This window comes from Piliocolobus tephrosceles, chromosome 14, assembly GCF_002776525.5.
Source record: "Piliocolobus tephrosceles isolate RC106 chromosome 14, ASM277652v3, whole genome shotgun sequence".
In the NCBI taxonomy this organism is placed as follows: domain Eukaryota; kingdom Metazoa; phylum Chordata; class Mammalia; order Primates; family Cercopithecidae; genus Piliocolobus; species Piliocolobus tephrosceles.
In genome coordinates this window covers 37,505,834-37,517,968 of record NC_045447.1, presented here as the reverse complement: position 1 = coordinate 37,517,968, position 12,135 = coordinate 37,505,834, and the positions used below count along the sequence as shown (strand labels likewise).

The window sequence follows — 12,135 nt, the reverse complement described above, 5'->3', positions numbered from 1 at the left end:
TGGTGACCCCAAAGACAAGCAACAGAATGAGCAACTTTATCCCAGCAGAAAAAACAGATCGCAGTAGCAAAGGTCAACAAGTCACAAAAGTCAAGGGCTCGCCGTCGGGTGTCAGCGAGGCCCGGGTATACTCTTTGAGGTAGTAGCCAAGAGAGGGTCCTGCGCTTGCCCAGCGTTGTTAGAGAGGCGGGGCTTGCTCAAGCTTCTCGCGCCCTCGCTGTACGTCACTTCCGCCCGGCGGTGTCTCATAGTTTTGTGGGCTGGGTTGAAGCGACTTCCTTTTTTCTTTCCCTTTTTCCTCTCCGTGGCCCCGCCTCCCGGAAGTTCTGCCCCGTCTCCTCCGCGGGTCAAGGGTGAGCGCTGGAATCGCTGCACGGGCCTTGGTGAGTAACTGCTGTGAGTTTTGTTCCTGCGCAGCGCCAGTTCAAAGAACTTAGGTTAGATCCCGCTTGGGGCCCAACGTGCCGTGCCGGGCCTCAGGAGTCTCCACCCTCTCCGGTTCTGGGGCCGTCAGTCTCCTGGCCTGCAATTAGCCACGCGGAGGCTGAGGTCTTTGGCTTTTCGCGAGTTGGATTGCAGCCTTGTTCTGCTTCTGTCTCTTCTCTCTCCAGGCGAGGTCCTACTCAGGTTGTTACCAGCGATAGTCCTCTTCTGGAGCTTGAATTGAAAGCAGAGTAGTCTTGTTAGTCTAGGTGATGGCTGGGTTGCTTCTTGAAGTAGCCAAAGTGCTTTAGCATCCATTCCGCCTCCTTTGAGCACCCTGGGAGGTAGGCAGGGCAAACGAAAAATATATTCGTTAATATTGTGCAGTTGAGGAAACTGAAATTCTTGGCGAATTCACTGTTTCAAAGCAACACGGCCTCTAAGAGGCAGAGCTGGGATTCGCACCCAGGTCTGACTTCCGTAGAGTTGCTCAAAACAGTGGAGAGAGCGTTTGGAAATAGGGGAGACGCTGCAAAGGTTAAAAGAAGAGCTGGGGTTTCTGAGTGCTTACTTTGTGTTCGGCATTCTGCCAAATACTTTCTATAATTATATCATCCTTTTTTTTTTTTTTTTTAATAATCATAGGAAGTATATACTGTGGTTATTTATTCCTGGGTTAGGAAACTGAGGCTCAGAGATGATAACTGACTTGTCTAATATTAATGACTTTAATAGGCGTTTCACAAATCTCTTTTAGCTCTGTAATTCTTCCAACACTGTAGTGTTAACTTCAGGCATAATCAAACTGCCCTTTTCTGCTGATTTTGGCATTACAGGAAGGGAGATTTCAGAACTTTATTTTTGGTCTCTTCACCCTTTGCCCATTGTCTCATTTCTTATCACTATCCTATTTAGAAATTTATTGTCGTGTAAATTTATCCTTGACTTTTCTTTTTTTTTTTTTTTTTTTTTTTTTTTTGAGATGGAGTCTCGCTCTGTCGTCCAGTCCAGGCTGAGGTGCAGTGGTGCAGTCTCGGCTCATTGCAAGCTCTGCCTCCCGGGTTGGGTTCATGCTATTCTCCTGCCTCAGCCTCCCGAGTAGCTGGGACTACAGGCGCCCACCACCACGCCCGGCTAATCTTTTGTATTTTTAGTAGAGACGGGGTTTCACCGTGTTAGCCAGGATGTTCTCGATCTCCTGACCTCGTGATCCGCCCACCTCGGCCTTCCCAAGTGCTGGGGTTACAGGCATGAGCCACCGCGCCCGACCCACCTTGATTTTTACTCTACAATTTAATTTTTTTTTTCCTCCAAGAGGAATATGGAGATAGTTGTGGAATTAATGGATCCAGGTTAAAGGGTTGGCCAGAAAAATTTCTGGTTTTTACTCTATTGTTGCTTTCCTTATGTATATTATGTCAGTTTGTGCCCTTTTTCTTTTTCTGTCAGGATAACCGCTGTCATCTGCTGCCAAAATGTCAGGAATTGGAAATAAAAGAGCAGCTGGAGAACCTGGCACCTCCATGCCTCCTGAGAAGAAGGCAGCTGTTGAAGATTCAGGGACCACAGTGGAAACAATTAAGCTAGGAGGTGTCTCTTCCACGGTATGAGGAAACAGTGCTGTGAAAGTGTGTTTTTCTTCTGTCAGTTGCAACTTGAAACTAAAAATTCATGGAAGCTTTCTGGAGTGTGGGGAAGCTGTTTTAAAAGAAGAGGGAGATAAAACAGGCTGAAAGTAGGTAAAATGATGTGGTAGTCAGTTCTGGAGGAGAGGTAGATTGACAGTTGTTGTTTGTTTTCAAGGTGTACTTACATTCTTTTGAGAATCTGGGAATGTGGTGCCTGATAGAACGTTAAGTATAGGTATTTAGCAGTAGGAAGATGCACATTTATTTTTCATTCACTGAGAAAGTCAGTACCAGATTCTAAGAGACAGTTTAGCAATCATTGAGAGTGTGGTAAAGAGTGAGAGTCTGAGACCAGACTTCCTGGGGTTGACTCTGAGCTGTACCATTTCCTAGCTGGCTGACCTTGTGTTATCCTTCCTTTGCCTGTTTTCTTGTCTATAAAATATAATTAGAGTATCTGCTATGTTAGATTTTTATGCAGATAAAATGAGAGTCCCTGTTAAGGGCTAACACTTTGCATTTAATATAGTAAATAGTCAATAAATGTGAGCCATTCATAGCTAGTATTGGGCTAGATAATATAATGATGCATAACGTAGATATTATCCTTGCTCTTATGGAGCTGACAAAATGAGTATTATATACCAAAAATCTCATAGTAATGTTATGTATCTGTTAGACATCAGAAGTTTACAGGTTTTGATCTACATCAAGATTTTGCTTTTTTGAAAATCAGACATGGGGATGTGATGTTAAAATGCCTTACGTTTGTATGGCTTGCAGAACCACATCTATTACTTATTTGATTTTGAGACTGAGGTTTATTTTAGAGAGGTTGATTTTTTTTTTTTTTTGAGTCAGAATAATAGGAACATACATAGTGAGTTGTTGATGGAGTGTCATCCCTGAAGCTTCCTGGGGTTCTGGTACTTAATATTGCTGGCAGGAAGTGATTTTTGTCTTAGCACCGCCTTACATCATGCATTCCAAAGGCAATTATTCACTCAATATATAAATATTTGTTGAGTATTTGTTATTTGCCAGACACTGTGCTTTACATTGAAAACATCCCCTAGACTTTAGTTTGTAGGGTAGCACTGACAAGGGAATAGACTGTTTAGAGTGGGATATGTGCTGTTCATAGGGATAAGCACATACTTATGGGAAGCACATAGCACACACCCCAGTGTGGACTTTATCCAGAGGCAATGAGGAGGCATTGGATAGTCTTAAGTAGGGGAATAACATGCTCTGACTTGTGTTTGGAGACTATAGAAGAGCAAGGGTTATAAACAAGAGGCCAGTTAGCAGAGTTTTTTCTTCACTCCTTCTGACTCTCTTTCCCTATAACTCCATTTCTCCAGAGGTAGAGATCTGAGGCATGTATCCACTGATTCCTGCTCTAATTGCTTGAAGGTTGCCATTGAAAGCAGTACCTCCTGTGCATTTTGAGATTGCTGTTATGAGCCAGCTGTGATTGTGGGACAGAAAAACTGAGTCTCCAAAGTGTACTTGAAGTGGCAACACTGGCAGCGTAAATGGAGCTGTCCACCACAACTGTGCTGAATCTGGCAGGCTGATAGGACTTAGCACAGAGTTTTTGCTATAGGAGGCCTTTGTAGTAATCTTAATGAGAAATCATGGTGACTTGGACCACTGTGGAGGTAGCATGGATAAGATCTGCTGATGGATTGGATAACTCACATGAAAGATAGGAGGGCGGATCGCCCCAGGATTTTGAAAGTAATGGAGTTTTTACTTACTGAGCTAGAGAAATGTATGAGAGGAGCAGATTTTTGGGAGTCATGGAGGATGAATTGTGTTTGGTTTGATTTGGGACATATAAGTTTGAGATATTTATTTGACCTCTGAATGGATAAGTAGTTAATAAGCTGGATGCTGGAGAGAGATCTGGGCTAAAGCTGTACATTTGGGAATCATCATTTTGTAAGTTTGTGTTTAAATCTATGAGACTACAGATTTCTTTAAGGAATAAGCATAAATAAAGAGGTCTGTTGGGGCACTACAATATTTTCATGTCAAGGAGATGAGAAAGGACTAATCAAAGATACAAACAAAGAGGGACCAATGAGGTTAGAGGACAGTAAGAGAGATTGGATTCCCAGAAGCCCAACGAAGAAAGTATTTCGAGAAGGAGCTGATTAGGTGCTGCTGATGTGTTCTCATTCAGGTTTCAGTTGGAACAAAGGGAATAAAGGGAGGACTGAGATATTATATTTAATAATAAAGAGTTCATTGGAGATACCAAAACACCTGTGTTGGTGGAATAGTGGGGATAGCAGCCTGTTTTCAGCGAACTTAAGAGAATATGAGAGGAGAGGAATTAGGGAAAAGAGAGTAGAGACAATGCTTTAAAGGAGTATCGCTGTAAAGTAGATGACTATATAATGACTGATCATGGAATTTAAGTTCAGTAAAGAAGGAAGTGAGAGAAGTGAAAGGTATAGGACCAATGGATGGTAGATTCTGGAGAGTTTGAGGAATTTTTGGAGTAAGGAAACTGGAGAGAGTGACCTGAAAAAATAGTGGTAGTTGTGAAGAATGAGGTGTTTGAAATTGAGCTTATAGAGGACATGTAGATACAAGTAAGATGAAATGTGGGAGTTGGTGGCTGAAGGAGGTAGAGGACAAGATCACTGGTGAAGAGGAGGTCAATGACTTGATGATTCAAGTACAGGAAAGATGATCTGTATAGGTATTGAAATCATTAAGAATGATGACAGGAAAAGTATTGGAGAGTGATAATAAGCTAGGTGCTAAATCTTTGAGAAATGTGAGGAAACGACGTGGGCATTTATAGATGAATTCAACAGAGCATGGCAGCAGGTGGTATAGGCTAAGGGCATGAGCTGCAGAGGTAGGAGGTTTTAGGGAGGAAGGTGGGGTAATGGCCTGGAAGTGGCAATGGAAAATAAGGAGGATATTCATCCCTCTCTGGCTTCAGGGGGTGTGGAAGAGAAACAGCTACCACTGGAGAAGCCTGCAGGGAAACAGTTTCTCATCCAGGTTTCGGTTAGAGCAAGAAGGGAAAGGCAATGTTCAGAGAAGAATTTAAGGAAATAGTTTATTAATAGTGTTAATAAACTGGTACAGTGGGAAAACTGTTGACTACTTTGGCATATTAGGAATGTTTTAACTAAAATGGAAAAGAGAAAAATGAAACAAGAATGGGTGGTTGAATAAACAATTGTTACTTTAAAATATTGATTTCATTAATTCCTCAGAAAAGTAAGAATATTTTTCCACATGCTGGTTCTTTGCTTGTTATATCCCCCTGTCCCACCTCCCACCAACCCCTCCCTGGCTTGTCCTAGGGAAGGAGCTGGAGAGAGAAAAATATTGAGAGGGATGTGAAATTACTAATGGAGTGAGGGTTTTGTAGAGACAGAAGAGAACAGGATCCTGAGCACAAGCTGAGGTTTTAAGAATGTGTGCATAATTGTGTGAATGGGTCAAAGAGATGGGGAATTGAGGTGTTTCCCATCTGATGGCTTCTATTTTCTTATTAAAATAGGAAGTAAAACCATCTGTTTTGTATGATGTAAAAGGGGGCAGGGTTTGGTAGACGTTGACGTTGCCTTGATGGAGAATGGGAGAGAGCTCACTTGATAAAGATTTCTGGACAAATTATAAGATCTGTTTAGGTTCAGAATTCATTTTGTAAAGGCACCAGTTCCTGTGGTTTGATGAACTTCTCTGGAAGTCTCAGCATACTGGGTACAGGAATGGAATAGCCAGATATCTGGGTTAATTCAGATTGGGGTTTGTTCACAGAGGTAGAATAAAAGGATTAAGGGCAGAGAACCAAGGAGGCTGTTAGGCAGGTGTTTGAAAGAATGTACGATACAGCATATGATTAAGATATGGAAGGTAGTGGAACTAGAAGGAGACCAAAAAGGAGAAAGAAAAGAATTCAACATTCTGGAGATCTAAATGAGGTAAAGGGATTGGTATATTGGGTTAAGGGCGTGAGATACGTGCAAAGATGTGGTGTTACTCAGGGAATGGGAAGTTGGAATTTAAGATTTCGGATGTGGTACAGTTCTAGATAAGGACAAAAGTCTGAGATGTGTATTTTGAAATGCATGGCTGAAGCACAGTGGAGGACATAATCATTGGAGTGGAGGAACTGGAAAAACTGACAGCCTAGATGCTAGAGGATTAGATGGTTTGTCCACATGTATGGTGAAGTCACCAGATATATTAGCAGGAACTGGGATAGACAAGGACCCAGGTGCTGAAGTCTTTAATGAAGGAAGGATGGTGCTTAGGAGATAGATGACAGTGTTGATTGGAGTAAAGGGTGATCTAGCTGGGTGGTGGCCTTAAAGTAGCATTACTTTGTAGATGTTCACGTGACTAGAATAGCGAGATGGGTGTGGTTGAGGTTCTGGTGCATTTGTGTGCGTTATTCTTTCCTCACACCATCGTATACCTGTTGTTTATCTCTTCGGCTTCTACTTATTTAATTACTTGAAGATTTTTAAAAAGTCAATAGCTTTATTCATAGGAAATAACTAATGAATTATTGTGACCTTGTTGAGTTTAATGGCTCATTTTTCTAATTTCTTTGTGGAGGCTAATACGATTGTTTTACTGGGCAGGAGGAGCTAGACATTCGAACACTGCAAACCAAAAATCGCAAGCTGGCAGAAATGTTGGATCAGCGGCAGGCCATTGAAGATGAACTTCGTGAGCACATTGAAAAACTGGAACGACGACAGGCCACTGATGATGCCTCACTATTGATTGTCAACCGATACTGGAGTCAGGTAGCTAACTTGTTTATTTGCTCAGATTTTTATTTGACCAATTTAGTTCTCCTTACTGTTCTCTTCATTTCCAAAGTTGTGTCCTTTGTTTCTTCATAATTGTACCTACCCTTCTCCAGTTTGATGAAAACATCCGTATCATCCTTAAACGTTATGATCTGGAGCAGGGCTTGGGAGACCTACTCACAGAACGAAAAGCCCTTGTTGTGCCTGAACCAGAACCGGACTCTGATAGCAATCAGGAACGTAAAGATGACCGAGAAAGAGGCAAGTATTTATGATGGATTCTATCACTGCATGCTATCTGGGTTTTTGAAGTAGAGCTCAGCTTTGAGGCTTTCCATTTGAGGGAAAAAAATGGATTTTGTTATTTCCAATTTATAATTTTGGGGGGCTTCTTTTTTTCCCCCTGTGTCCTCAGGGGAAGGGCAAGAGCCAGCTTTCTCTTTCCTTGCTACTTTGGCCAGCAGTTCCAGTGAAGAGATGGAGTCTCAGCTGCAGGAACGTGTGGAGTCTTCCCGCCGAGCCGTGTCCCAGATTGTGACTGTCTATGATAAATTGCAAGAAAAAGTGGAACTCTTATCCCGGAAGCTAAACAGTGGAGGTGAGGCAAGACCCTGGAGGCCGGGAGTAGTGGAGGAGGAATGAGAACTCATTTTTGCATGCTAATTTGTAGTTTGCAAGCTTATGTATTTATTTTTATTTATTTATTATTTACTTTTTAAGAGATAAGGTTTCACTCTGTCACCCAGGCTGCAGCACTATGGCACCATCATACCCCATTGCATCCTCAAACTCAAGCAATCTTTCTGCCTCAGCTTCCGAGTAGCTAGGGCCATAGGCTTGTTCTACCACACCTGGCTCATATTTTAACCTTTTTGTAGAGAGGAAGTCTTGGTGTGCTGCCAGATGGTCTCAAACTTGGCCTCAAGAGAGCCTCCCTTCTGGCCTCCCGAAGTGTTGGGATTACAGACATGAGCCACTGTGCCTGGACTACATATTTTAATTGAATTTCTTAAAATTCTAACCTTCAGTGTTACTGGTAATGTCTCCATTATGGCATATTAATCTTTTATCATTGCTTCTCATTTTGAGCCAGTTGCAGTCCTTTAATAAGCTGAGGAAAGAGTTTATCAGTTCTATACTGATTTACTCTATTAATCACAGTTTTGTAAATAGCAGAATTAACTTAATTATTAATAAATAGTTCTGATGTCTGGATATTTTTATAGTGTATGTAGGCTGTTGATTTATAGTGATAATTCATTTTAAATACCAATTATTTAGTGATTTCTTATTATGAATTTTGACTTGAAAAAGTTAATTTCTACTTAACTTTTTTATTTTTCATTATCTCTAATGTTTTTAAAAAGAGTTTGTGCAGGTTCACAGATGATCTGTATGGTTAAAAAGATGATTGGAAAATATTCTATGGATGAAAGAGTGTCTATTTGAAATAAAATAATTATTTGGAATAATTGTGTTACTCAGAGTTAATGCAAAAATTTATATTTGTACAGTAAAGTATTTGGGTAGCTAGATTACATCTTTAGTCATTTGTGGCATAAATACATTGCTCAAATGCAAAAAAATGCCTTGCTTTCATGTTTTCAATAATAATCATGGTCTAGTTTTAATATCTTAATTTCCCTGCTTATCATTAAGATATTTAACCTTTCATTTCTGAAGGAAATAAGTTGAATGTAATGGAGGTTGGACCATTGGATGAGCGTATAAGAATTGTATTATTCTGTAATTTTGCTTTTAAGGGTAATTGGGCTAAGTTGTCAACAGAATTAAGCAGCTTGTAGAAGATCTGTGAAAAATTGGTCAAGGGTTTCTTTTGCTTTTCCATTACACTATGTATTTCTGTATTATAAGGAAAACAGATACTTGTTTAAAAATATACAATTCAGAAATACAAATAAGTAGACTAGAAAAGTTTCCCCATTCTCATTTCTCAGAGATAACCATTCTAAACAGTGTGTTTTATATCCTTTCAGACTTTTGTACTATTGTATTCATATGTTACATCTACTTGCATGTCCCCAGCTAAACTGTCTTGGTTCAGTGGTTTAGCTCACCCTTCTTTGTTTCTCTACTTTCTGGCACTGCATCTGGCATCTAGTAGATGTTTGGTCAATGGGGAATGAATGGATGTGAACCTCCCTCTCACCTAATGTAAAATAATGGTGCTTTGTGTATGCACATATGCTTCTTTCTCCTTTGGCTCTAATTGAATAGTTAGAAGGTATTGTTAAATTTTAGTAATGTGGATAATTAATATGCCATGTACATAGACTGTGTTAAACTTGATTTCATAAATGAATATCAAGTTAAATAATTGTTTTATTTAAAAGGGGAATAAAATGAGTAGTATATCAAACGACTTTAAAATTACTATTTGATGGCATGCATTTTAAGGTCAGGTTTAAGTTAAATGTAGAAACATTAGAAATAGCCATGCCATTATTTGTAAAACAAAAGGCAATTGCCATTGGCAAGCTGAGCTTTCTAATAAAGACGTATAAAGTATGAATTATAACATCAATTGTAGCTTGTTTGAAAGTTCATCCCCCCTCACATGTTTGTTTGTTCTTTGATTCAAAATAATTGCATTTATGGGCTTGTTTATAAATTGACTAAACACTTATTGAGCTTTTATTGTATTCTAGGCCCTGTCCTCAGTGCTTAGGATATTGAGAGGACTAAAATTCAGTCTCTACTTCTTAACTCAGGTTATGAATCAGAATCATCTTGTGAGTTTTCTGAGCATTTTCTTATTTTTGGCTCTGCCCATGGAGGTTCTTATTGAATAGGTGTGAGGTAGGGCCTAGGGAAATGTTTATTTTCAGAGTTCCACAAGTGATTCTGATGGGCAATCCTTGATTGAAAGCCATGAAAACCACCCTATGACCAACCTGTTCTGTATTGATACTAAGAGTAAGGCCAAGAGGTGATATGAGAGAGTTGTTTTTCTTCCTGATAACTCCCTCTGATGGGTGGTATGTATCCTGAGAGTATCTGGTTTCATTTAATAACATTTGGATTTCAGCTATAGTGTTTGCAACTCTAATTTTAAACATCCTAACTTGGTGTAATAAGTTCTATGGATTTACCTACCTGCTTTGTAAATAGTAGTGTACATTTTGGTTTTTGAGCTTAAGAAGTGCTCCTAACATAGTATTTCAGAGTATTTGATATGAGAATATGTGATAAGAGCATATGATTCTTGCTTTGTTATTCAGGCTGGTCTCAAACTCCTGGCCTCAAGTGATAGGCCTGCCTTGGCTTCCCAAGGTGCTAGGATTACAGCGTGAACTGCTATACCTGGCCAAGGATACACAGTTTTAAAATTTGACACTATAGGCTAGGCGTGGTGGCTCACACTTGCAATCCCAGCACTTTGGGAGGCTGAGGCGGGTGGATCACCTGAGGTCAGAAGTTCGAGACCAGCCAGTCCAACATGGTGAAACCCCATCTCTACTACAAATACAAAAATCAGCCGGGTGTGGTGGCACACGCTTATAATCCCAGCCACTCTGGAGGCTGAGGCAGGAGAATCGGCTTGAACCCAGGAGGCAGAGGTTGCAGTGAGCCGAGATTGCGCCACTGTACTCCAGCCTGGGAGATAGAGTGAGACTCCATCTCAAAAAATAAAAATAAGAAAAAAGACACTATAGATGCTAAATTAAAGTATAGTTCTTCTTCCCCAGATAATCTGATAGTGGAGGAAGCAGTGCAGGAGCTGAACTCTTTCCTTGCACAGGAGAATATGAGGCTACAGGAATTGACAGATCTTCTTCAGGAAAAGCATCGTACCATGTCTCAGGAGGTACTTAACCAAAAAAGAGAGATGGCTGTGTCTAGTGGGCTGTGGCAGACGTTGACTTAGAATTCTGAGCACCTCAAAGATCACCTTACTCTAGAAGGCCTATCATGGGGGATTTTGCAAAACACAACACAACTCCACACCTCCAAATAATGAATTACCCTAAATATAAAAGATTGTGTAATGTTATTGAGGAATGGCGTGGTAGAAATTCAACAGCGAATGGGGAAGTAGAACCTACTGTATTGATGATGTCCTAGGAATTTGAGGAATGTGAATTTTCATTCTAAACTTGGACACAAATAATGCCATGGTTAAACCATGCCAAGATTTGGACATTTATTTATTTATACAAAATGATCAAGATAAAGTGATGATAGGCCTTAAATGACTTTTCTGATATTCCTGATTATCATTTTGATTTAGTTCAAAATATATTCTACTGGAATTTGCCCTACCTTAGTTTAGCCACTGAATTCTCATGCTAATTAGTAATTTAGTAGTTACATTTGCTCAGTGCCTAGAATTTAAGCACTTTATGATTGTTATCTCTAATGGCAAAACAACTCCCATTTTATTGCGGAAGAAATAAATTCAAAGAGGTTAGTGATTATTCTGAGGGCACATAGCTAGAAAGTGATTGAGCTGTGTTGTGACTATAGGTCTGTTTGACTTTGAAGCTCTTGTTCTTCATATGCCTTTGTTTACTAAACTCCAGTGTTAAGGTCCATGCTGGGCTGGTTGCATGAATATCATCTGGGGAACTTATTAATTCATGTGGATTATCCTGGACCTTCAAAGGGGTTAGAATATAGCAGCCCTTATAAATAAAATGGAGTCTAGTAAGAAAATAGAATATTTTTGTCATGTTTTAAGACATTGACTAGGTGCTACCAAGATGGAGAAGTCTTCCTGTTCTAGGCCTTTGGCAAATCTCAGATTGTATTACTAATCTGGAGGGCAGTTGTTTGCTAAACTGTGTGATGTCCATGTTGACTCTCATGGCTGGCTGTTGTTGCTGCCTGTCAGCTGGGTTAATTGTCCACTGGGATACCTACAGGTTGCTTCTTCATCATGGTAGTCTCAGGATGGTTGGAATTTTTACATGTTGGCTGACTTCTTCCAGTGAGCATCCCAAGATCACCAGGTAGAACCTTCATAGCCTTTCTGATGTAGCCTCAAAATTATGTAGTGCCATTTCCATTGGGTCTCTAAAGTTGACCCAGATTCAAGAGGAGGGAACAAAGATCCCACCTCTTGTTGGGAGGACTTTCAAAGGATTTTTGTGTCATATTTTAAAACCTAGCACAAAGGGTATATATCGATTAATGTGAACATGTAATAGTTTAGTAGTTAAAATACTAAATAGTGCTAGCTGGTGTATAGCTCCTAGGGTATCTGACTCTAGATTATAGTATAATGTATACCGTATTGTATCTGACTCCAGATTGCTCTGGGG

The 12,135-nt window shown here is 40.1% G+C and overlaps 1 protein-coding gene across 2 annotated transcripts in view; it reads left to right on the top strand.

The window, feature by feature from the left end:
* The first annotated feature begins 316 nt into the window (after positions 1 to 316).
* The window catches only part of RNF20 (ring finger protein 20), a 28,215-nt gene continuing 16,396 nt past the window's right edge, over positions 317 to 12,135 (top strand). The window contains exons 1-6 of one of the 2 annotated variants that reach the window (XM_023202534.2): positions 317 to 383; positions 1,873 to 2,027; positions 6,677 to 6,844; positions 6,964 to 7,111; positions 7,266 to 7,448; positions 10,561 to 10,679. In XM_023202534.2, coding sequence (XP_023058302.1) covers positions 1,899 to 2,027; positions 6,677 to 6,844; positions 6,964 to 7,111; positions 7,266 to 7,448; positions 10,561 to 10,679 — 747 coding nt within the window. In that variant the 5' untranslated portion in view covers positions 317 to 383; positions 1,873 to 1,898. Of the gene's footprint in view, positions 438 to 1,872; positions 2,028 to 6,676; positions 6,845 to 6,963; positions 7,112 to 7,265; positions 7,449 to 10,560; positions 10,680 to 12,135 lie in introns of both variants that reach the window. The other variant, XM_023202542.2, reaches the window with a different exon arrangement.